The sequence below is a fragment of the Arthroderma uncinatum genome (assembly GCF_011692745.1).
Source record: "Arthroderma uncinatum strain CBS 119779 chromosome Unknown scaffold4, whole genome shotgun sequence".
NCBI classification, from domain to species: domain Eukaryota; kingdom Fungi; phylum Ascomycota; class Eurotiomycetes; order Onygenales; family Arthrodermataceae; genus Arthroderma; species Arthroderma uncinatum.
In genome coordinates this window covers 2,869,906-2,892,895 of record NW_022983866.1, presented here as the reverse complement: position 1 = coordinate 2,892,895, position 22,990 = coordinate 2,869,906, and the positions used below count along the sequence as shown (strand labels likewise).

General features: G+C 50.4%; 8 protein-coding genes across 8 annotated transcripts; 4 read left to right on the top strand and 4 right to left on the bottom strand.

The window, feature by feature from the left end:
• Window positions 1–103: 103 nt before the first annotated feature.
• Window positions 104–3,010, bottom strand: GIQ15_06229 (argonaute; the record flags this gene model as incomplete). The annotated part of the gene is made up of 4 exons (XM_033553646.1): window positions 104–139; window positions 193–1,515; window positions 1,576–1,817; window positions 1,870–3,010. The coding sequence occupies 4 exons, from the start codon at window positions 3,008–3,010 to the stop codon at window positions 104–106; spliced, it is 2,742 nt and encodes a 913-aa protein (XP_033404790.1).
• A 1,377-nt stretch (window positions 3,011–4,387) lies between these two features.
• GIQ15_06228 (uncharacterized protein) lies at window positions 4,388–5,700 on the top strand (the record flags this gene model as incomplete). The annotated part of the gene is made up of 4 exons (XM_033553645.1): window positions 4,388–4,510; window positions 4,562–4,712; window positions 4,764–5,128; window positions 5,188–5,700. The coding sequence occupies 4 exons, from the start codon at window positions 4,388–4,390 to the stop codon at window positions 5,698–5,700; spliced, it is 1,152 nt and encodes a 383-aa protein (XP_033404789.1).
• A 216-nt stretch (window positions 5,701–5,916) lies between these two features.
• Window positions 5,917–6,448, bottom strand: GIQ15_06227 (uncharacterized protein; the record flags this gene model as incomplete). Its single annotated transcript, XM_033553644.1, has 2 exons — window positions 5,917–6,378; window positions 6,437–6,448. 2 exons carry the CDS (start codon window positions 6,446–6,448, stop codon window positions 5,917–5,919), a joined length of 474 nt encoding a protein of 157 aa, XP_033404788.1.
• Window positions 6,449–7,121: 673 nt separating this feature from the next.
• GIQ15_06226 (L-xylulose reductase) lies at window positions 7,122–10,755 on the bottom strand (the record flags this gene model as incomplete). The annotated part of the gene is made up of 13 exons (XM_033553643.1): window positions 7,122–7,433; window positions 7,495–7,833; window positions 7,882–7,910; window positions 7,975–8,139; window positions 8,455–8,949; window positions 9,000–9,135; window positions 9,234–9,323; window positions 9,393–9,437; window positions 9,502–9,576; window positions 9,635–9,704; window positions 9,753–9,784; window positions 9,846–10,674; window positions 10,742–10,755. 13 exons carry the CDS (start codon window positions 10,753–10,755, stop codon window positions 7,122–7,124), a joined length of 2,631 nt encoding a protein of 876 aa, XP_033404787.1.
• A 2,521-nt stretch (window positions 10,756–13,276) lies between these two features.
• Window positions 13,277–15,321, top strand: GIQ15_06225 (lysophospholipase Plb2; the record flags this gene model as incomplete). Its single annotated transcript, XM_033553642.1, has 3 exons — window positions 13,277–13,331; window positions 13,387–14,047; window positions 14,103–15,321. The coding sequence occupies 3 exons, from the start codon at window positions 13,277–13,279 to the stop codon at window positions 15,319–15,321; spliced, it is 1,935 nt and encodes a 644-aa protein (XP_033404786.1).
• A 677-nt stretch (window positions 15,322–15,998) lies between these two features.
• On the top strand, window positions 15,999–19,778 carry GIQ15_06224 (uncharacterized protein; the record flags this gene model as incomplete). Its single annotated transcript, XM_033553641.1, has 2 exons — window positions 15,999–19,096; window positions 19,157–19,778. 2 exons carry the CDS (start codon window positions 15,999–16,001, stop codon window positions 19,776–19,778), a joined length of 3,720 nt encoding a protein of 1,239 aa, XP_033404785.1.
• Window positions 19,779–20,048: 270 nt separating this feature from the next.
• On the bottom strand, window positions 20,049–21,731 carry GIQ15_06223 (phospho-2-dehydro-3-deoxyheptonate aldolase; the record flags this gene model as incomplete). The annotated part of the gene is made up of 6 exons (XM_033553640.1): window positions 20,049–21,123; window positions 21,184–21,235; window positions 21,288–21,380; window positions 21,430–21,493; window positions 21,548–21,657; window positions 21,710–21,731. 6 exons carry the CDS (start codon window positions 21,729–21,731, stop codon window positions 20,049–20,051), a joined length of 1,416 nt encoding a protein of 471 aa, XP_033404784.1.
• A 529-nt stretch (window positions 21,732–22,260) lies between these two features.
• GIQ15_06222 (uncharacterized protein) lies at window positions 22,261–22,871 on the top strand (the record flags this gene model as incomplete). The annotated part of the gene is made up of 2 exons (XM_033553639.1): window positions 22,261–22,674; window positions 22,758–22,871. The coding sequence occupies 2 exons, from the start codon at window positions 22,261–22,263 to the stop codon at window positions 22,869–22,871; spliced, it is 528 nt and encodes a 175-aa protein (XP_033404783.1).
• Between the last annotated feature and the right edge of the window lie 119 nt (window positions 22,872–22,990).

The following is a 22,990-nucleotide window of genomic DNA, read 5'->3' as shown; positions in this document are numbered from 1 at the left end:
CAGGATTCCCCGGCCATGGATCCATATCACATCTTCAAGGCCGCCATGTTACATATAAAACATGGTATCAGCAAGTTTAGAATGCACTTGGAGTAACTGAGCGTTAGAAGCCGAAAGCCCTGAAGTACCAGAAACCAAGCTAGAAGTGTCATCATAGAGCTTGTTAAGGTACGCTCTTGCTCTCTCGCACACAAGATCAGCATAGTATGCTGGCGGGCAGATGCTGACGGCCTTGGTGGCACGACCAAAGAGATAGCACATGTTATGCGTCAGGTCTTCCAGCTCGTCGGCAACAGTAGGGTACGCGGGATTCTGGCGGCGACAGAAAATCTCATCTACAACGATGTAATAATGGGCTGGGCGAGCAGTTCCTTGAAGCGCAGTGTGGGCTTGCAGGAAGAAGTCCCAGTTACGGGTCTCAGTAACTCCGCGGTCAACCACAGTGCCGCAACGTGCATTGTCCTTCTCGGAATCCTCAGCCTTCGTGGGATAGAAGCGAGTGTTGTGCCGTTTTCCTACGACGATGATTGTCATCCTCGGAAGTTTTGGTACTGGTGAGCCGGAGTACAGCTCCTTGCAGGCCTGAAGAAGGCGAGGATACTCTTCATCAAGGACTTTGCTGTACTGTCCCTCTGACACGCCGTCACGGTAGACAATGATGTTCTCCGGGTATGCCTTGTTTTTGGAATGCCAGAGGCGAAGTCGAGACTTAAGCATCTCAGTGAGATCATCGACCATCTCCTGCTTAGCCTCATGCTGCAGCCGCAGAATTGCCGGCCATTGACCAAGCTGTTTATCAACGCTGGCAACCATGCCTGCCACACTAGGGGCAACCTCGGAGGATCCTGGAGCTGGGTGAGTGACATCAATGCCGACAACCATAGTTTTCCCAGCAGCAATAATTCCTAGTTTTGCATCATCCAGGACATGGTTAATACCTCCGAGTTTCAAATTGAACTTCATGGCAACATTGGCATGGTATTGAACGTTATGAGGCTTATCGAACTTCGATCTGACAACGCACACAGTTTGGATACCGTATGTGACCTCGCCGTTGAGCTTAATCCGTTTGTAAACGGTTGGGTTGTCATTTGGCAAAACAATCAGCAAGAATTTGACTTGTCTGAGTTTGTCATTTTTGGAGATCCTCTTGAAAAGTTCATCGACTTGAATTTCAAGGGAATCTGCACCATGATAATTGAGGTCGAATGGAACACATTTCATGGTCTCCAAAACCGACACAGGGGGTGCCACCGTTAACCCCTGTGCTTTCGCGATAGTCATGAACTCTTGAACAACAGGCCACACGTCGGGGACATTAGGGCGGTCTCGAACTACCACGTACGCCCAATTGTTCAAAGGAGCCCCCGGAGTCCTAAAAGTGAGGTTGTTCAGGTTCCAGCTACCAGAGCGGATTGAAGCCACACCCTGGCCCTTGTAGCGAACAGACGGGTTAGCCAAAACACGCCCGGGAACGGTAATCAGCTTGGGGATAACCGAAAGCTGCATTTGGGCCTATAATGCGTATTAGTTATAGTGCAGTAGACCTCACGCCTAAGGTGAACATAAACTCACCATGGCTTGGGGCTGAGAGAGGGCGCCAATAATCTCAGCTCCACTTTCCACAATGGACTGCGCATTTTCTTTGGGTCGTCTAACAGCAAACGAGATCATCCTCTGTGTCTGAGCGGGACTGAGTTTGGACTTAATCGCTTGACCAGGTTCGACGATGCAGACTTCGGCAGGCAGATAGCTTGGGTTGACCGATGTACCGACATTTACGACGGGAGTGCGTTTATCCATGCTGATGCCATAGCCTTGTACAAGTAGTTAGATAGATGTACCAAGGAACGAGGAAGGGATACGTACGCTGTTTGAAGTAATCGAAGACACTGATATAACCCACCATAGGCTGGGATGCCTTCCCCTTCCCCTTCCCCTTGGCCTTACCCTTGACCTTCGCCGCCTCCGCGCCCTCTTGAGGGGTATCGTCAATGTAGAACTGTACATCCGCAGGTCCTGCCCCTGCGCCTTCAACCTTGGGAGGGTGCTCTAAATCTCTTCCATCTTTCGGGGTGGCAAGCCCAAGGATAGATTTTGTACGGTAATGTTGCACACCATCCTTCGTCTTCGTCGGAAGATGCGTAACTTTGATTCTCACACCTTTCAGCAAGGAGCTCATTTGTCTCAGCCCAAACAGATTGTTTGTGGCCTGCATTAGTTGGAATAATGGACCATCGTAGAAGCATGTGGTATGCTTGACCTGAACGTTGACAAGGAGACGAGACGTTGCGGATCGCACGCTGACGAAGAATCCCCTCAAGGCCATAAGTCCTCCTTGGAGATCAAATCGTTCCTTGGTGTCGGTCTTGAAGTGCTTATTGATGCCAACATTGAAGGTGTCGCCAGCCGCCTTTGGAAAGTGGCCCATGATGATGTTCAGAGCCTGAAGGTATTCTTCCTTGCTCTGACCAAGTCCATCGCCTGAGGGTGATGCAAGGTAGGATGTTAGCTGATCCAGACTCAAAGGCGGAATCTCGATCACGCGAAGTCTGTACGTGATTGCGTTGGGCAGGGCAACCTCGTCCAATTCGTCCCGGTATGTCACCTCGAGCGACTCGGAAGCAAGATCCAAAGACACGGTAGATACTAGCGTGGCTTTGAAATCCGTAGCAATACGGCCTTTGAAGTTGAGGAAGTGATCTTCCAGAAGCAATTCAAAGATACGCTTGAGTTTCCGGTAGCTTGGTGTAGCTTTCCCTTCCACGCCGACCTCAACTTTGTAACGAAACAAAGTGATGTCGCCTTTAGGCACGAGCGGGAAGTAGTTAGCCCACAGCACCACAGGGGTACCACGAGTTCCATAGGATGGTCTCAGCGGGAATGCCTGGGAGATCTTGAGACTGTCAAGGCTTAGGCCTTTGCGTTGTTTGATGTAGGCGTCCTCGATCTTCTGGACAGTAGCATCCGGCGGGGGGATCGGGTGGCCTTCGCTATATACCAGACACATTAGTTCCAAAAAGAAGATAGAGACCTGCCAAACAGGATATAAGGAGGGAGGAAAGTAGGTAGCCAAAAAAGAACGAATTACCCATAGATCGATGGCGGACCTCCACGACCACGGCCTCCTCCACGTCCTCTACCGCCACGGTCTCCCCCATATCCACGGTCTCCTCCATGCCCGCGATCTCCTCCATATCCACGGCCACGACCACCGCCGCCATCGAAATGGCCTCCTCCGCCGCGCCCTGCACCACCACCGCGACCTCTTCCACCTCCACGATCACCACGATCACTGCCACCACGGCCACGGCCACGGTAACCACGATCAGCCATGGTGATATATCAGATGCCTGGCTCAAAGAAAGACCAAGTTAAATGCGGACTAGAAAGCCCAAGGACAGCCAACCGGGGTCAGCTAGATGTTAACTATCAGCCCTCTACACGTTCGGTATTAGGCGGTCAACAATCACACATACACCCTAGGGCAAGTGTGATGCAAAAAAAAAATAAAAGATGCAGAGATAGAGAAGCAGAGAGTAAGAAGAGAATGGACGGGCTGGATATAAAGCGGAAATCGTATTCTTTTTATATGCAAAAGTTGTCTTAGGGGACAAAAACGGTGAGAATCGCCCTGCTGCTACTGTTTGCGCCTGGCAGCTTCGGCCTTTAGGCACTCTGCGTGTCGAAGGGCAATTCCTAGCTAGAACAAGGGAGCTCAATGGCAGAGAACGGATTCAACCTGCTCAGATACCTGGCCTAGGCAGCAACAAAGCCTTGGAGCAGAAGAAAATAAGAGAGGGCAAAAAAGAAAAAGGAAGAAGATGAAGTTGCTTGAAGTGGGAAAGTCTTAGTAAGCATAGCGAGGACTCTCTACTTCTCCTGCTCTATCATTATCTCCATCGACTCAAGTTTCTATATTCTACTACTGTCTACTGCTGTCTACTTCGTACTGCCGTCACTACGAAGTCCCGTTGTTAGGTCGAGTGATCTGGTTCACGGTGCAGCTATCCATGGAAATGTCGAACCTTGAAAGAGAATCCATCATTGATAGGCTGCATCGGCTGTCACCCTCCAGCTGTGCCACGGAAGCAGGACGGAAGCAGAAAGTGAAGCAGAAGTAGAGGCACAAAGAACCCCGGCTGCATCTCCAGACCCCGGGAGTGACATCATCACCAGGCTGCGCCGTGAGAGGGCTCAATACATGACCGTACATCCTATACATCCACTTATAGCAGGGAGCCACCTGGCATTGCATACAGTCCCCCCCTGGCTGACGCTGAGCTGGCTATGGCGAGGCTGAGATGGGATGAATTTGGAGGCACAGCATCAGTAGACATTCCCTGCCGTTTGTCGCTAGTTGGTGTCTAAAGTCGATAAAGACACAATGATGGAACTACATCCAAGTGACCGTCCACCCGATGGAGAAACTGATGTTGTCTACAGCAGATGCAATGGTAGCGAAGCTGAAGACACATCCTGTGCTGTCTGTGGTGTTCCGATAATTATAGTGAGTAGGCTTATCCTAGAGACACATATTATCCCCTATTTAACAATATAGACCCCAGGCCAGCTGCGCACTAAGAAGTACAAAAGATATGAATGGTGGGATCCATGTGCAATTCATGCTGAGGGATACCATTATGAGGCACCAGAACGTTATAGTAGTTTAGAAGCTCATGACCTGCCAGTAGAAATATATGGCTTTGATGGTTGGTTGCCTGTTTCGTACTACTATAACATTGATATCTAACTTTGCCTAGATATCGAAATCGAATATGTCCATCGCGGCCGGAATTCTCAAAAGAGGCTGCTGAATGTTGGCCTAGAGGAATACCCCTATATTGGACTACATCGGAAATGTCTGGATATGATGCAACGGCTAGTTAGCTACCGGAAAGCTCTCGCTAGCCAGGGAGTAGCAGTGACCGACCCTAGAAGTCTTAGCCAGATTTATGAAGTTTTGGAATACCGAATAACCAGGCCTGGCATACAACGGGCCCAGGGAGTCGAATCCAGCCTTAGCTCTATCACCACCCGCCAGGTAATCGAACCGCATGACTACTACTTTCGAGTGATGGATGTTCCCGGTAACGTCCAATGGCCTATTGGTCGCCCAGATGTCTTTGTACGATGCCCTACTCGTTATATCTCATGGAGGCTGTTATGCTTATTGTTGGCCGTTAGGAATATGAAGTTGACCCGTTCCCTATACCGGGACTCACTGATCAAATCCTAGCTTACCTTGAGCCTCTTCCGGAGCATCGGCGCGGCTGTGATGAACCATCTACACAGCTCTTGAAACTGCCGGTAGAGATAGTAGAGGAAATATACCTCCATCTCCATCCATTTGTCGATCCTGGGCGGGCGTGTACCTACTACCTGCCATCAGACACCTGGAGAGACTTTCTATTCTATCGACAGCTCCTCCCATGGCTCTGGGATCTAGATGTAGCTGTTCTCAGAGACCGATCGTTGCAGCCCGACGATGGAAGTCAGCCCTTGTACGACGCGGAGAACTACTGGAACTGGGAACAGCTCGTCCGGATGCTTGCACAGACAGAGATATTTGAGCCCGGCAATGATATGAGTAAGGCACCTCTACGGCTGCGGAATAGGAGAAGAATCTGGAGATTATTAGACGAAGCGCGGCTCAGAGACGTGGACGATTGGCTTGACAATACCCAGGTAGAGCAGTAGAGCTCACATAATATCTACTTACACGGATAGACTCTGTATATTAGATTTTAAAAGATAAACATCGTTCTATTTAGCCGACATCTCAGCTGGAGCAACTTCTATACATAGATCAGAAATATAACCCATCTATAATGAACCTTCTGACCTCTATAATGCAGCCTCCCCCCCTAACCTCCTTGAAGCCAAAGTCTATACAGCAAACATGACGTCCACAAATCAAGCGTCAACCTTCTTCGCATTCAGCTCATCCAGCACGTCCCCCCTACCCTTGGACCTCATCCACTTCTCGAGGTTGAACTCGCCCTCTCTCAGGATCGTCCTGTCGCCCGAAAACACATAGATGTTGCCCTGATCAGTGGCCGGCTGCTGTCCATCGGTATAATACACCGTAGTGGTTCCAGTGGTATAGTTGTCCGTCTCATATTCAGCCAGTAGGCGCGCATGCTGGACAGTCGCGACATTAAACGCCGCGCCTTCAATGATGGCCGAGTCGTCATGCTTGTCATCCAGGAGAGCCGGGTAGGGCCCCCAGAGCTTGAACTTGTAGCCCTTTATATAAGCAGGACGCAGATCTGGCTTCTTGTCTAGGCCGAGCAACTCGACCAGCAGAGTTGGATCCATCAGGGTTCCGTAGAAGAAGTACAGGCCCGTAGGAGGGTCATTGTTGCGAGTTGAAGACTGGGATGGATTAGAACTAGAACTAGAACCAGAACTGGTGCGACTCGTTACTCCGTACCTGTTCTGCCATTGTTAAACCTGTCCAACGAAGAAACCTTGAAGGAGAGCCTCACTGCATCAACCAGCGTTCCGAGGTTGTACGTGTGTAGCTGTGAGGCCAAGTCAAAATGACTGGGAGGAAGACACCGTTACTTAAGCAGTTAGTTAAGCTAGCAGCTCGGTTATAGGTAGCCCGACTATAGGTGTCCAAGTCATTGAGAAGATATTATATGAGAAGTCGACAAGTATACACCAGGTATAGGGTACATGCTGGGTTTATGCAAAGTTACTAGCGACAGCCACGCATTCCTGCAGCTACAATCACATACAAGAGGTTTAACCATTCAAATATACCTATACTTATGTTGTGGTACAGCCTCGTGTAAAAGGCGTTATTAAATATTTCATGTATTATCAGCAATTCACAATACTAGGCAGAGACAGTGTCATGTAACGATAGAGGAAGCATCCAGGTAACGGGCTGAGATTCCAACAGCCGGATCAGGGCATCAGTATGACCATGCACAAAACGTGGAAGTCAGCCATGCCCACTCATCCAAGAGCCAATTATATATTAGTTTGGTAATAAAGGAAATGCCGGAACCCTGTCAAACATGCTATACGAGCAACAAAGAAGAAAACCAGGAATCATCGCAGCGCTAAAACGGGGAAATCCAACGAGAAAAGAGAAGAAAATGACGACACTACCACGCCGCATGCCCGCCATCGATCCTCAAATCACTGCCCGTCATGAAACTGCTGGCGTCACTGATCAAGAAGACGGCTGCACCCCTGTACTCGGACGGTTCGCTGAGACGGCCCAGCATGTTCTCTGTTGGCCACTGGGTCTTGCGTTCTGGGTACTGCACGAACAGCTGCTCAACCATGGCGGTGACGATGTAGCCTGGCGAGATGGTGTTGACACGGATGCCATGCGGGCCCCATTCTGCAGCGAGGTTGCGAGCGAGTTGGATGACGCCGGCCTTGCTAGCATTGTAAGCTGGACATATCAAGCCCTGCGGTAGTAGATGGTTAGTATGCATGCACGATGAGAGTGAAGGGTGGGGGCAAGCGTACTCTATTGGCGATTGTCCCGCTCATGCTGGCAATCATGACAATACTTCCGCGAGTTCCGAAGCGAATCATCTGCTTTGCAACCGCCTGTGCAGTCATGAAGACACCAGTAATGTTGACTTCGAACATGGTGTTTGCATCCTTGGCTGTGTATTCGAGAGCAGGGGTTTCCTGCTGGATGCCAGCAGCAGCAACCAGGCCGTCGATGCGGCCGTGTTTGTCTGCTATCTCCCGCACGATCTTGTCCAGGTCTTCAGTGTCGCGGACATCGATGCGGCGGTAGTGGAACTCGGTGTTGAGCTCGCCAGTAGCACGTTTTTGGACACGGTGGAAGTCCTCAGACTAGATACGGTCAGCTAGGTCGTGATGAAGATAACAGTCTAGGCTTACCGGCTCCTCGAGACGGTCGAGTGCATATACTGTGTTCCAGGGGCCCAATGTTAGATTGGTATCAAAAAGGTAAATAGAGGTTGTAGTGTATACCTATAGCTCCAGCTTCCAATAAAGCCTCCGCCTGGGTCAGCCCTAGCCCCCTCGCGGCCCCGGAGACGAGAACAACTTTGTCGGCGAGCTGAAATTCCGGCAATCGCTGCTTGGTTCCTAGGAGCACAGGCGGCTTTGCAGCTGGTCCAGACGCCGCAAGGATATCTTTTGATTCAGACATGGTGAGTTGCATGGCAGTTTGTAACAAGAATCAAACAGCACGAAGAACGGAGAAGCACGAGAATATATCCGGACGGCAACGAGGAACGAATGAACACTCTTGTCTTACGTCTCACTCCGAAAGAGGGGACCCGTGTGACCTATTTATGCTCCTCCAAAGAGGTGTAACGAGAGGAGAGCAAAGCCGGGCGCTGTCGACGGCGAGCGAGCGGGGTTTGGCCCAAGCCTTCGCCGTCGCCGTCGCCGTCGCCATCGCACAAGCTGTGTAGCTTCATGTTGTACCAGCTACCTGTGACTGACCTCTGCGAGCGCCGGCATCCCAAGAGCGGTATCGTGTTGTCCCAACACAGCTGCCGGCCGAATCAGGGGAGAAAGGGGCCAGGTCCCAACGCCTCTCTCTAAGCATCGAGCCAGACTCGTCGACGGCGTTCAAAACAGGGAGCAAGTCGGGTGACAGGCTGGAGGGCTGGAGGCTAGAAGCCAGCGTCGTGTGCAAAGATGCATGTCCAAAGCTGCCTAAGCATGTTCTTTTTTTAAGCTCGGATTTAAGGTCGGTGGAGCCGCGGAGAGCTTCAGGCGGATGGCCGAAAGGGGCAATCCGGGGTGCCGGTTTGTGGGCGTTTGGGAACTTGGCCCCGACGGGCTGGATCGCGGGAGGCAAAAGGGGAGGAAGAAGGGAGAGAGGAAGACGAGATGTGTAGAGCATCAGACGACCCGACAGAGTCTGCGGCTCCACTGGCATCTGGACAGGAGAATTATTAATGATGGTACATGCTACAGCAGCGATCGCTGGTGCTATTAATATAAACATTGATACTAGCCTGGGCCTGATCTTAATCATATACAGTAGCGCGTCAGGTACAGGACTATCTCGGCGGGAGGACGGATCTCGGGTGCCAGGAGACGGTCAGTTTGGGGCCAGGCGGTTGAACAGCATGTCGTCTTGCCGCGCTGCTTCTTCTGCGGCTTTGGTCCGGGCACCTCCAATGTTTAGCATCTACACGAGGTATATGTCGTTAGTAGCGAGTACTTCGGGGTATGGAGCAAGAGATAGATTACGGAGTACGTGCCTTCTCCACAGTGAATGGACCAAAGAACAGCTCGAACATGCTTATGAGATCGTGCCGGTGTCGGCCAAGCGTCTCTGGCTCGTCTTCGGATTTGGATATCTAACACACACGTCAGAGTCAGTCGGTCACCTGGACGGGTCAAATGCCAATTAGCGCAGGGCGGCCTACAGCGAGCATCCCCCTTTTCACCATATACATCTCCAACATCGCCTCCTGGAAGATCAGTCAGTCAGCCAAGCAGGCCTTGGGTCAAAGGGGGAATACCCGGCACACTTACATTATAGGAGCAGCCACAAGGGAGACACTCCTCCAGTTCCATACCGGTAGGGGCATCATCGTCGGTTGGTAGAGTCTAAACACGGCAGTCAGTTGAGTACGGACGGCCTCTCAGATGCGCGGAAGTAGCATACAGCACCGAATACGCGGCACGAGTGACATCTCGGCAACCCATCACCGCTGCCACTCGCCCAGAAAAACGACCTTGAAGGGATCAGCACTGTCATATCGACAATAAAGGGCCCAACATACCGTAGCTTCTCCACGATATTCTGCTGCTCCTCCTACGTCTGGTCAGCCAGATCCCAACCCCAACGGGTGAGGCCACGTTTGGAATTCACCTACCTTCGACGGTTTGCCGGAGAGCCAGCGTTCGTGATACAGCCCAGTCACATCACCACTATCGTACCTAGCCCGAGGGCGATTTCTCGGCCTTGAATCTCTCCTCTTTCGTCTCGTCGGCGGTGAGGAGGATGTATCGGAAGTGCCTGATTCGGGCCTGAAGTTGGCCTCGCTGGCGAACTCAGGTTCGCTCGGTAGGTTCTCGACGTATTCTTCATCTTCCATGAAGACCGACATGACATCTTCTGGGTCAGTTCTCAGCTTCTCGTCTTCTTCTTCGGCGGATTCCGGCAGGTGGGCCTCGCTCACTTCCTTGCTATGACTATGATTAGTTTCTGGTTCTAGACGTGAAGTAGAGTATTCAGAACTGCCATCAGCGTCTTCCCTCTGGTGGTAGTGCCCCTTGTCGTGGCTCGTAGGCCGACTCCAAGCCGGTGTGGCATAGACTCCAAAACCAGAGTCAATATCACCGCCATAAGACACAAAACCACAGTTTTCAGACACCATATCGTCTTTAGGGACATTTTCTTTAGGAACATCGCCTTTCGGCCCGGCATCATCTTCAGACATGGCATCTTTGGAGGTATCATCTCTAGGGATACCGTCTTTAGGGGCATCATCGTTAGGGACACTATCTTCAGACATGACATCGTTAGGGACACCATCTTCAGACATGGCATCTCTAGGCCTAGCATCATCGTCAGACATGGCATCTTTAGGCAGGGCGTCACTGTCCCCAGACGCGATGCTTCTCCTCAGCCTCTTGCGATCCCGGGTCGAAATGATCTCCTCGCTGCTGTCGCTGTCGTTAACACTGCGGCGCTTCGAAGTGCTATAACAACAAAACCAGCATTAGGACATGCGGCTCATACTCCATAGATCTGACTCGAGGACCATACCTGTCTGCATGCATCGTGCATAAACTCGTATAAACGGCCCTGGCAAATAAGAGACCAGGGTTTGTTGCATAACTCGCTGTTACACGCGCCCTGGTGGAGAAACACGCGTTTCTCTCTATTTTTTCCTTTTTATTTTCTTTTTATTTTCTTTTCTTTTACAGCGGGAAGGAGTGCGGCCCGTGCACGCGCGTCAGTAAACATGATGACTAAGCCTGGATATAAAAGCGTCCTGCATCAAAGACGTCCAGTATATGGCCATGCTTTCGATGAACAGATTCGCAGGAAGGACGTTAGCCGAGTTCTTCAGCCATGCAGATGTCTCTGTGGGAACGGTTGGATAGATCAGTCACTTTACTTTTCTCTTTTCTCTGAACAGTGACTTTACTTTCTCTTTTCTCTGTACAGTCCCTCTACTTTTCTCTTTTCTCTACACATGGCCAGCTGTTACAGGTCAGCCTCGCAAGGCCAGCATAATCACAGGGCCTAACCATCGCAATCCTGGTACTGAAGCATCATCCTCGCCTGGGCTGCATTCACAAATGACACCATATACGTATCCCACCAACCGGATTTTCTCACAGTACCTTCGATAGCGTCGCCTTACTGCGTGATAGAGGTGAACAGGCCTCTCCCAGTGCTATGCCGATAGCCTCGTGATTGCAGTATATGGAAAGCCTCTGCGAGCCATCCAAACACAATAGATAGACCATATTACCCCGCTTTCGCGTATAGATGCAATGTTGAGGCTCCAAAGGGTAGAGGTATAATAAGGCCACCATCAATTCCTACCGTGCCAGTTTTTCTTTCCCTTAAGCATCTCATAAAATAACTTACAACCTTTCCTATAACAAGTCTTCTTTCATCCCTGTCCGTCAAGGTAAGATAACTCTTCACCATAGACTTTGTCATGCATTAGATATTGAATGCATGCTCTCCAGAATCCAGAACAAAATGGCACTTGTGGCATGCAACGGGTGCGGCAAGAAGAGGGAATGCTCTGCCGGCGGGAACTCGAAAATGTACTGCAGCCGGTGTGCTCCGAAAGTAAAGAAGTGACTCGCTACCGAGTCTAGCTTGTGGTCAGTACTGCACTATACCATCTTTCAACTGGTTTGATATACTGATCATTAGCTTTAGGCATTTCTTCAATATTTAGTTATTGAGGTGGTCAGGGGCACTCAACTATATGGATATAACTGGATATAACTTGAAGCGACTTGATGTATTGAGACGAAGGGCAGTTGATTGGTGTTTTCTGTAGTAATTTGGCATGTACCTTAGCCAGATATATATAGGATAATTCAACCTATCCCATGATTTCGTTCTTTCTTCAACCAACCCACCACGGGTGCGTAACTATATGCCCCAGAGCCAGGCTCTGAGATCCCATCACTTGTTCTTCGTACTCCTTTCTTCGTGTCTTTTCATGTCTTTCTTCGTGTCTTTTCATGTCTTTCTTCGTGTCTTTTCTCCGCGCAGTGATATGTTGACTAAGTTATGATTAAGCATACACGTGATATATCCTTGGCACTTTTTATCTTTTAACATCGACGAGAAGAACAGAACGAAGACAAACAAGAAGAGAAGAGACGAAAGACGAGAGACGAGAGGAGAGAAGAAGATACATTGTGCAAGCTGAGAGGTGCCACGTACCGGTCATGGCCACAGATGGCTAGATTTCCTCCGCGTCATCCTTCGAATTTGAGTGCAAGCATATACGTTGGCCGAGCACGTAAGAGAGGCCGAGAAGGGCAGGATTCTGCGCCGTCCAACGAGCAGACGAATCACCGACCTGCCATCTTCCGGCAAGCACTCGAGATGTCACACAGGGCTGAACGCTTGGGGCTTTTTCTAGCGCTGTGCACAGGCTAGGTTGGTCGCTCGCTCAGCCACTGCAGGAGATCCAACTTTCGAGGGATGGTCCGGATGGAGGACGCGCCTTGTCGGACAGGGGGATCCATATAGGCTTCGTATCAGCGTCTGGGAGGATCATGAGTTGCGTCAGGCAGTATGCTTGCATGCGTCGTCGTTTCTAGCTTACTACAAGTATGCAGATATAGATACAGACGGGGCCATGATATCGAGGCTCGGGAGATCTGCGAAACAGCACGTAACTAGTCAACCATCTTAATGCGATTAAGCATCTACCAGGCATGCCGGTTTGCTGCCTCTTTGTCTATACGTAGAGCTGGTGGAGTTTGACAGCCGGAGCTGAAATGCCAGCTAATTTTAGCGCTGGCTGCAGGCATTGTACAGGCATGTACATGCAGTACAGCCATTAATTATGCAGCAGGTCGATGATTTAGCTTAGCTGTGAACCAGACCCAAGCATACGGGCTTTCTCAGCTGGCATTGTCCGGAACCCGGGACTTTAATAAAAACCTCCCTCGCCATCCATCAATTCACTATTCCTCTTTGTTCTATTTCTATATCTATTCTTGCTACTGCTTTTTACAGCCTGGATACTCTTGATAATTTGATTCATCAGGCACAGTGCTTGGCGGCCGTTAACCACACAGGCCTGACCCTGCAACGATGAAGTTTACCCCGGCAACAGCTGGAATATGCGCTCTGGCATGTCTGGTTCCTGGTGAGTTGAGAGCAGCCCTTGGATTTACGGTCAGCTTCTAATAAAGCATTTACAGCAGCGTCTGCGGCAGGTATCCCAGGCATAACCTCGGATGTCGCGATCAGAGCGGCGCCGGATGCCCCTGATGGCTATGCGCCGGCCAATGTCGACTGCCCTACCAACCGGCCTGCCGTTCGATCGGCGGCGAAGCTATCGTCGCTGGAGGAGGACTGGCTGCAGAACCGGAGGAAGAAGACCACTGCTGCCATGCGCGACTTCTTTGGCCGCGTGAAGATCGATAACTTCGACGCCGTATCATACCTGAAGACCCACGCCGACAACACCACTTTGCTGCCAAACGTCGCTATAGCGGTCTCGGGAGGCGGTTACCGTGCTTTGATGAATGGTGCGGGCGCATTGAAGGCGTTTGACATCAGGACGGACAATTCCACTGCTTCCGGGCAGTTGGGCGGCTTGCTGCAGTCAGCTACTTATCTGTCTGGCCTTAGCGGTGGCGCCTGGCTCGTGGGATCCATGTATATCAACAACGACTCTACCATTGCCGAGCTGCAGAAAGGAGGTGATAGTTCGCTGTGGCAGTTTAGCCGGTCGATCTTGCAAGGGCCTACCGATGGTGGCGTTAAGATTGTTGACACTGTGCAGTACTATAAGGAGATGATCAAGGAGATTACTCGCAAGAAAGAAGCCGGATTTGCAACTTCACTCACTGATCTCTGGTAGGCTTCTTCTTCGTCTTCGTTGGTGATGGCGATTCCACTAACATAAGTTTAGGGGTCGAGCATTATCATACCAGCTCATCAACGCGCCACAGGGCGGGCCAAACTATACATGGTCTTCCATCTCAAACAACCAGATGTTCCAAAACGCTGATGTGCCGTTCCCAATCCTCGTCGCCGATGGTAGGAATCCAGGCGAGAAACTTATTGGTGGAAACGCTACTATTTTCGAGTTCAACCCATATGAATTCGGTACTTGGGATCCGACAATCTTCGGCTTTGTTCCAACAGCGTACATTGGCTCGAAACTCCATGCTGGATCACTCCCAAATAACGAAAAGTGCGTTCGCGGCCTGGACAATGCTGGTTTCATCATGGGCACGTCTTCGTCGCTATTCAACCAGTTCGCCCTGCACCTCGATAGTGTGGACATACCAAAATTCGTCAAGGACAGTCTCCGCGATTTCCTCAGTTCTCTAGACGAAGCCAATAATGACATTGCAGAATACGAACCTAACCCATTCTACCAATATGCCAATCAGACCTCCCCCTTTGCCAAGGTGGAATCTCTACCCCTCGTCGACGGCGGCGAGGATAGCCAGAACATCCCTCTTCATCCACTGATCCAGCCGACGCGACACGTAGACGTCATCTTCGCAGTTGACTCTTCTGCCGACACCGAGTTCAGGTGGCCTAATGGTAACACCATGGTAGCTACATACCAGCGTAGCTTGAACACATCTGGAATAGCCAACGGAACTTCCTTCCCTGCCGTACCGGACAACAACACCTTCGTCAACCTGGGTCTAAACAACAGGCCTACATTCTTTGGCTGCAACAGCTCGAACACCACCAGCCCGACTCCCCTGATTGTCTATATCCCCAACAGCCCGTACGTCACCTACTCGAACGTCTCTACCTTTGATCTAAAATACAACAACACCCAGCGCGATGCCATCATTCTCAATGGCTACAATGTTGCTACCATGGCCAACGCCACTCGCGACGCCAACTGGCCAACCTGTGTCGGCTGTGCAATGCTAAGTAGATCATTTGAGCGTACCAAAACTGCTGTTCCTGAGGCATGTAAGAAGTGCTTCCAGGCCTATTGCTGGGACGGCCGCTTGAACAGCACGAAACCAAACAGCTATGAGCCGAAGCTGTTCTTGACAGCGATAAACTTGAAGTCTGCTGCTTCTGGTCTGCAGGCTTCGGGTAAGCTGAGCGTTGTGGTAGCGGCCATTGCCACCTTATTTGCCATCACTCTTTGGTAAACTGGTTTGCCGTTCCTATTTTTTGAATATTTAGCATATCTTAGACTTCTTTATGGGTGGATGCTGTCCTTCAACCCTCGTACCTTGTATTCTCTGTTCTATCTAGTTTAACGAATTGCATGATCTATTTGGATATCTTTTGGGCAACAATAAACACTTCTGCTGAGATGATATCTACTCGATTCCATCAACATCACTCTTTCTTATACCCTCGACAAGTATCTTCTTATTGGACTTATCGTCTGTTATATCCATTCCAAGGTTGCGAGTTGGTGATATCACGTGATCACCGCCCTAGAGTTCATCTTTGATAGTTCGCATGTTTCCATGGCAACAAAGATCGAGCCCCATAACAAACCCTGACAAGCTCCCATTCACGCCGCGACCATGATGCAAGGTCACAGCTGGCCGCATAAGTCGCACTCTTGATCTTACAAAGTTTCGAAGACGCTGATGATTGTGATATACGGGCGGGATTGGGTACCGATCCTAAACTGATTAATATACGTCCAGCCTACCTACGCGAATTACGCCCAGCCGATTTGATATATCCTACGCCTGCAGTTGGGCGTGCATAGAGACTCAGTATGGCACGACGAGCGGCTGAAGCAGAGGTGGCAGCACCACAATCTCCTCCGAAACGGGTGACTCGGGCACGAACCCGAAATACAAGCACAATGGTGAAGGAAGAACCCAAAGTGACAACAACTACGACCACTACTACGACCACCACAGCCAAGAGGGGACGACCTCGAACGAAGCCAGATACGACGAGTACGATAGCATCAAAGGCCAAGTCGGCCGTTTCCTCGGATGCACCAAAGAAAAGGAATCAAAAGCCAGCAAAGACTAAGACGACAGTCGGTGACCTTGACGATGGCGACAACTCGAGCGATGACGAGATGAATATTGTACCAGTTAGAGCAACGGCTGCTACAAGGTCATCAACCAGGCGAATGGCGACCCCATCGTCTTCTACGTCATCGGCGGCTGGAGAACCGAAGAAGCGTGCTCCACGAATAACGAGAAAGAAGTCGGAGCCTGTTGCGGCAGGAATTCCTGAACAAAACGAGGTTGTTGACGACGATGAAGACGAGCTGGCAGAGCTACAGCCCGTGAAGCAAAAGACGGTTAAAATAACTACTACTGCCGCACGAAAGGCAAAGGCGCCAGCTGTATCGAGGACAGCGAAAGCTGCTACGCGAGTGGGGGCTCCCACCGGTACTAGGCCATCTGCGCTATCTTCCGCTACACCGGGATCCTCTATACTGCTTGGAAAAGCAAAGACTGGTGCTCTCAAGAAGAAAGTCACATTCTTAGATATCACAGAAGATTCTGACAAGGAAAACCAGCCATTACTGGCAGCCTCTAAGGGCAAAAGCAAACCCGAGACGGGGTTAACTGCTAAACCTGTCCGAAGAGGAGCTGCCGCTTCTACAAAGAATAAACAGCCAGAAGAGAGTGAGGCTAAGCCAGAACGGAAAAAGGACCCGTTGTCTCCAAAGAAAGCCACCCAAGTCGCCAAATCCGGATCCTCTGGTAGTTCAGATGACGATGAGGATGATGTTTTTAGTACAAAACTACCTTCAAAGTCTCCACAGCGGTCTCCAGTCAAGGCTTCTTCTGTTCCTCCATCATTTGCTTCCCCTGCCAAAAGAATTGATTTTACACAGATGGCCAGGCCAGTTTCGCAAGGCTCAGCAGCTCCCGAGAAAGAGGCCACAGCACACAACGGGACAGTACAAACTCTGTTTACAAACACGGAACTCGGATCAAGCCCAGCAAAACGGCCTCCACCATCCCCTTTCCAACATATCATTAAAGAGTCCCCCCGGAAAGCCCCTCTCTTCTCTAATGAGCTCCGGCCTGGACCCGACGTAATGGGACAACCAAAGGTTTCTCCACTAAAGGCGTCGCCAAAGAAGGGAGTGGGCATGTCTTTTATGCAACCGTCACTTGATGCACCGCTCTCGCCAACGAAGACGAGAACTTCTCCACTAAAGACTCCTGCACGCCGTCCGCCTTCTCCTATGAAGATGCCCCCACCGCTTCCTGTATTGGAAAAAAGCCCGACTCCCGTCAGTGATCCGCAGGTCTACGAGGATATCGATCTTCAGCCTAGCTACGAGGACTCTCCGGAGATAATGTTATATAGCCCGGCAATGCTAGGGAATGATGTTGAGCAAGGGGAAGCCGAGGAAATGGATATTCTTGACATATCGGATATACAGGATGCGGAACAGGATGAGCTACACGAAAATAAGGATACTATGGAATTGATAGCAGACCTTTCAAAGCACGAATCCTCAATGGATGATCCTTTCCTGGAAGAAGTTACGACTCCCAGTCGACGTGAAACCGTACTGAGATACGATAACATGGACGCCGACTCTAGCGTTGGCTCACTACGAAGTTTTAGGGGCATCCCTCCTGCTGCTCCATCACCGCCTGTCTTTGAGACAGCCTCTCAACAAGAGTTCGTTTATCGGGATGAGATGATTTACGAAGATTCGGACGTTGAATTCGAAAGTAGCCCAACCAAACAACAGGGGTGGCGTGGAGCGGGCGACGCTGAGAGCCCTAAGTTGAAATATAAGCGGCCAGAGAGACTTGACACTGAAGTCGGATTTACTCCACTGGCTGATAGATTGAGTCAATGGGTAGCAAGTAGCCCTAAAAAAGAAGAATCCAACAAATATCAGCGACGAGGGATATTCTCTCCAGATGTACAGGATCGATCGAGGAGGGTGTCATCTCGAGTTTCATTGGAGCCGAGACGTTCGCTAAGAAACCGTGGATCCCAAGTTCCAAGAGAGTCTATAAACCCCATCTTCGAAGACGAAGTCCCAGCAATAGAGGATCTCAGCATCCATACCGACCCCTCGACTTCGCTGGTAGACGAATCCATTGCCAATTCTAGCGCATACGACGAAAGCATTGTTGACTCTCCACTGAGATCCCATAGCTCCAACACAGGTTTTGGCGACCAGATTTCTGATTCCTCTGAAATCTATGGTGACGAAAATGCGCCACCTCGAGAATCTACGGTCACAATTAACCCAGCACTTTTTGAGGAGCGCTACCGTGATGGTGTTGAGTTGACTTCAACTGTAACACCCGAACCAGTGTGCCTTCCTATGTCTGTCACTCCTGTTCGCCGGAATCCTAACTACCCGAGAACCATTCACACCGTGTCCAAGGTCCCATTAAAGGGTGAGAGCGATGGGTCTCTCAAGATTCCGCGAAAAAGGACACGATCTCTCTCCTCGAATCCAACGAGCCCAACTTCAACGTTGACTAGGAGTCGAACATTACCCTCTCCCCGCAAAAACCGAACACCACTCAAGACATTCGCGCCCACTTCACCTGAAGAAGATACACAATCAAGTGACTTTATGCTCCCAGAACGACCAAAGTCAGGAACATGGTCTGGGCGTATTAGTCCTGTCAAATCCCGAAGTCCTACGAAGGGACCATGCAGTGACAGCGGTGTCTTGCAAGGGGCAGTTGTCTTTGTTGACGTCCACACAGCTGAAGGTGCTGATGCTAGTGGCATTTTTATTGAATTGCTATCACAAATGGGTGCGAGGTGTGTTAAGTCATGGAAATGGAACCCAAGGACGAGTTTATCACCCATTGACGGAGCTGAGCCACGGGATGCCCCAAAAGTCGGCATTACCCATGTTGTTCATAAGGACGGTGGTGTGCGAACGTTACAAAAGGTGAGGGAAGCAAATGGCGTTGTGAAGTGTGTTGGTGTTGGCTGGGTACTTGAGTAAGTTATTCTGACGTTTACCCGTCCCTTGGGTGACCCTGCTAATTCGATTTCGTTTAGCTGTGAAAGAGAAAATCGGTGGGTAGATGAGGCAAACTATGCTGTTGACATTGGCATGATTCCACGCGGCGGTAACAAGAGGAGAAAAAGCATGGAACCCAGAGCATTAAGCAACCAGAACGGAACGCTGGCTACGCTTGATTCCTCCACTTCCTCCACCAGCAGTCGACGCTCGGGTGCCGATGTAGAAACACTACAGGAGCTCAGGCGTTTATCACCTATACCTCACCTACAACCATCTCGACGTGACTCCATTAACCGATCTGCCTTCGACCACTATGAGTCTGAGCCCACCGAGGAAACCTCAAGACGATCCCAATCGCGGCCTGCTTTGTTTGAGCCCGAAGAACCCCAGACCCCCAGTGGGGATTATGGCTATTCGTTTGACTTCGATGGGACAGTTCCGCCATCACCAACTACTCCATACTACTTATCAGAGGGCGCAAAACTGATTCAACAAACCTGTCCGCCAAAACAGTCGAGACAGGGCCTTTTCCCCGTCAGCGGAAATATAGATGAACAAAAAGACGAGAAGCTAAGGATAAGACTTGAGGCAGCTAGACGGAAGAGTCTAGTCTGGAAGCCACGAGTTGGAAGTCCCCTTGGAAAAGGATATTTCTAGCGGCGACTCTTGTTCGCGATTAATGTAATGCTACTTTCTTGAATGGCGCATGTTCCCGGGATTTGGCTCATACCCATACTAATCATGTGTGTACAAATATGTAACGGACACGGCTTGGTTTTCGGAGTATGGGAATGACATATAATTTTTTTTTTTTTCATTTCAACCGTTTTTAAGTCCTAAAAGGATTCAATCATGCGTGACTTTTTAAAACGTATCTAACCCCCCCCCGTTCACATCAAAGATTGCCCAAAGAAAATAAAGAAGCGATCAAACAGCGGTATCATCCACCTTGGCCTGAGTGGCATGATCACGATAGAAGCCTGCAACTAAGAAGGCAAGCTCGAGAGCCTGCTTCTCATTTAGTCTGGGGTCGCAGAAGGTCGTGTACCGTTCACTCAAGCCATCCTCGGTCAAACCACCAGCACCACCAACACACTCAGTGACGGCTTCACCGGTCAACTCTAAATGCATGCCACCCAAGTACGAGTCGTGAGCGCGGTGTATCTCCAGGGCCTGGCGCAACTCGGACAAGATATCAGTGAAATTTCTCGTCTTGATACCGGATGGGGTAGATCGAGTGTTCCCGTGCATGGGGTCGCATTGCCAGATAGGAGTATGGCCTGAAGCTTGCACAGCCTTGATATGAGCAGGCAAGTGGTCGGCGATCTTACTACCGCCGTATCGAGAGATTAAAGTGACTTTTCCGAGCTCTTTGTCAGGGTTCACGACGTCAAGGAGAGCCACAAGCTCGTCGGGCTGCATTGTAGGGCCGACCTTGATACCGATGGGGTTGGATATTCCACGGAAGAATTCGACATGGCCACCATCGAGCTGGCGGGTACGGTCACCAATCCAGAGGAAATGGCCCGATAGATCGTAGTAGAATTCCTTGTCCTTCTGTGCGGCTGGTTGAGTGGCGGCGGCCGATCCCACATGGCCCTTTGAAGGCCGAGTGAGGGTCTCCTCATATTCCAGGATCAAGCCCTCATGACTGGTGTAGATATCAGCAGTCTCTATACCGCGAGCAGTATCTAGGCCAGCAGTCCTCATGAAGCGAAGAGAATCAGTGACACTGGAAGTGATCTTTTCGTACTTCTCCTTGATTGCAGGAGTCTTGACGTGACCCAGGCCCCAGTCAAGGGGTGAGTGCAGATCGGCAATCCCTGAAGACAGAGCTGCACGGATGTAATTGAGAGTTGCTGCAGAGTGGAAATACGCATCCACGAGGCGGGAAGGATCAGGCTTCCTGGATCCTGGAGTTGCCTCGAATCCATTGACGTTGTCGCCCCTGAAGGATGGCATGGTAACGCCGTTCACGGTCTCAACCGCGCTTGAACGGGGCCTAGGAAGACGTCAGCATTCTGCACATAGCCATTTCTCAAACTATAGAGTCTATGCATACTTTGCAAATTGACCAGCAATACGAGCAACTCGAATAACTGGCTTGTTGGCGCCTGTCAACGGGTTAGTGACTGTCCATGACCGACAATCGCATGGACGACTCACCCCAGATCAAAATCAAACTCATTTGCAGCATCAGCTTGATCTTTGCCTCGATCATGTCTTGATTGCAGTAGTCGAAAAGCTCAGCGCAGTCACCTATCTTGTATTAGTGACTTGAACAGTACAGGCATATTGCAACACTTACCCCCCTGGAGGACGAATGCCTCGCCCGCAGCAACCCTCTTCAGACATTGCTTCAGGTTCGCGATCTATCTGCCGATTAGCAAACATGCAGACATAACGTCCTACAGGGCCTCGCATACCTCATGGGGAGTCACAAGTGGCGGGAGCTTCCGTAGCCTCTGAATCGCATTCTGAAGGCCATCCTGGTCTTCATATAAAACCTCCTGCTTGAGTGGCTTCGACCTCCAGGCTAGAGTATCCGTCAGCATCAACCCATCAACTGCTGCATGATAAGAACTCACAGGCTGGTGTCCAGTCGGCCATCTTGGTATAGATGATAGGTAAGGGTGAATTGAGCAGAACAGTCGAACAAAGAACTCCCCCAGCGAATATAGGCGACCCTGGCAGGTATTTAAGAGAAACCTCGTATATCTTTCCTCAAGCTGGGTGACTCAAAAGTTATCCCCCAGAGGCTGCATGCATGCGAGGCTGATTGGATGCAGGATGGCCAGACGAAGTTTTGCGATTTCAGCTTCAACCGATGCGGGACAGAAGGTCAGCTATATGTCTGGTCCCTCACATATATATATATAAAATACTCGAGCTTGCCGTTCTTTGTTATAAATAGCCATTCTAGTGCGAGTAGAGAAAAGTCTTATCTTACGCTTATTAAGAGAGACGTCTTAGCTTTGTATATGGACACAGGAATAATTAACGACTACAGGGAGTAATACGCAGCAGAGTACGAAGTCAGGCCCGTTCCTAAGCCAGCTCCAGACTAGGTTTCTTTCTTCTTCGTCTACCGATTGAATTATCTCGACTCGGCTATATTTAATATCGCCGCACCACTACAATGTCAGAGCTGAAATCAAAACAGGGCACCGACTCTCCCCAGGACGACAATGGCCTGTCTGCTGAGGCTGGCGCATCTGAAACCCTGCCTACCAATGCCGAAGACCGCGCTGCCGCCGCTGCGCTCTCGTCGTTGAATGCGCCGACGACTGCAGCCGATGCTGGAGAGGACGCGGAGGAGGATGGAGCTAAGAAGCCGTCTAGCGCAGACCAGGAGGCGCTGGGGAAGGCCATGAGCAGGCTGGAGATGATAGCTGGTGGCTCTGCGAAGAAAGCTGCTGCTGGCGGTGATAAGAAGTCCAAGACGACCACGACTGCTGCTGCTGCGGGAGAGATAGCTGCGGCCGCCGGTGCCAGTGGTGAAGTGGTCAAGAAGAAGCCGGTCAAGGTAGCAGCAGAGGATGTGAACTTTCTGGTAAGCCACGGTGAACATCTACGGGAGCTGGATGGGATTTTGGGTTGCTGACATTCTTGCCCGTGACGGGTTTACGTTTACAGGTTGATCAATTGGACCTTACGAAGATAAAAGCGACCGAGTTGCTGAGAGACCATGAAGGAAATGCTATCAAGGCCATTCGTGCCTTTATCTCCCCTGCTATCTCTGCGGCCTGAACTTGATATCGAGTCCCGATTTCACATAACTCGGTCAAATACTCGGTGGGCGCTAAGAGAAAATAGACGACTACCATGTCGATATGGGATAATGGGATTTCAACCGGAGAAGCCATATA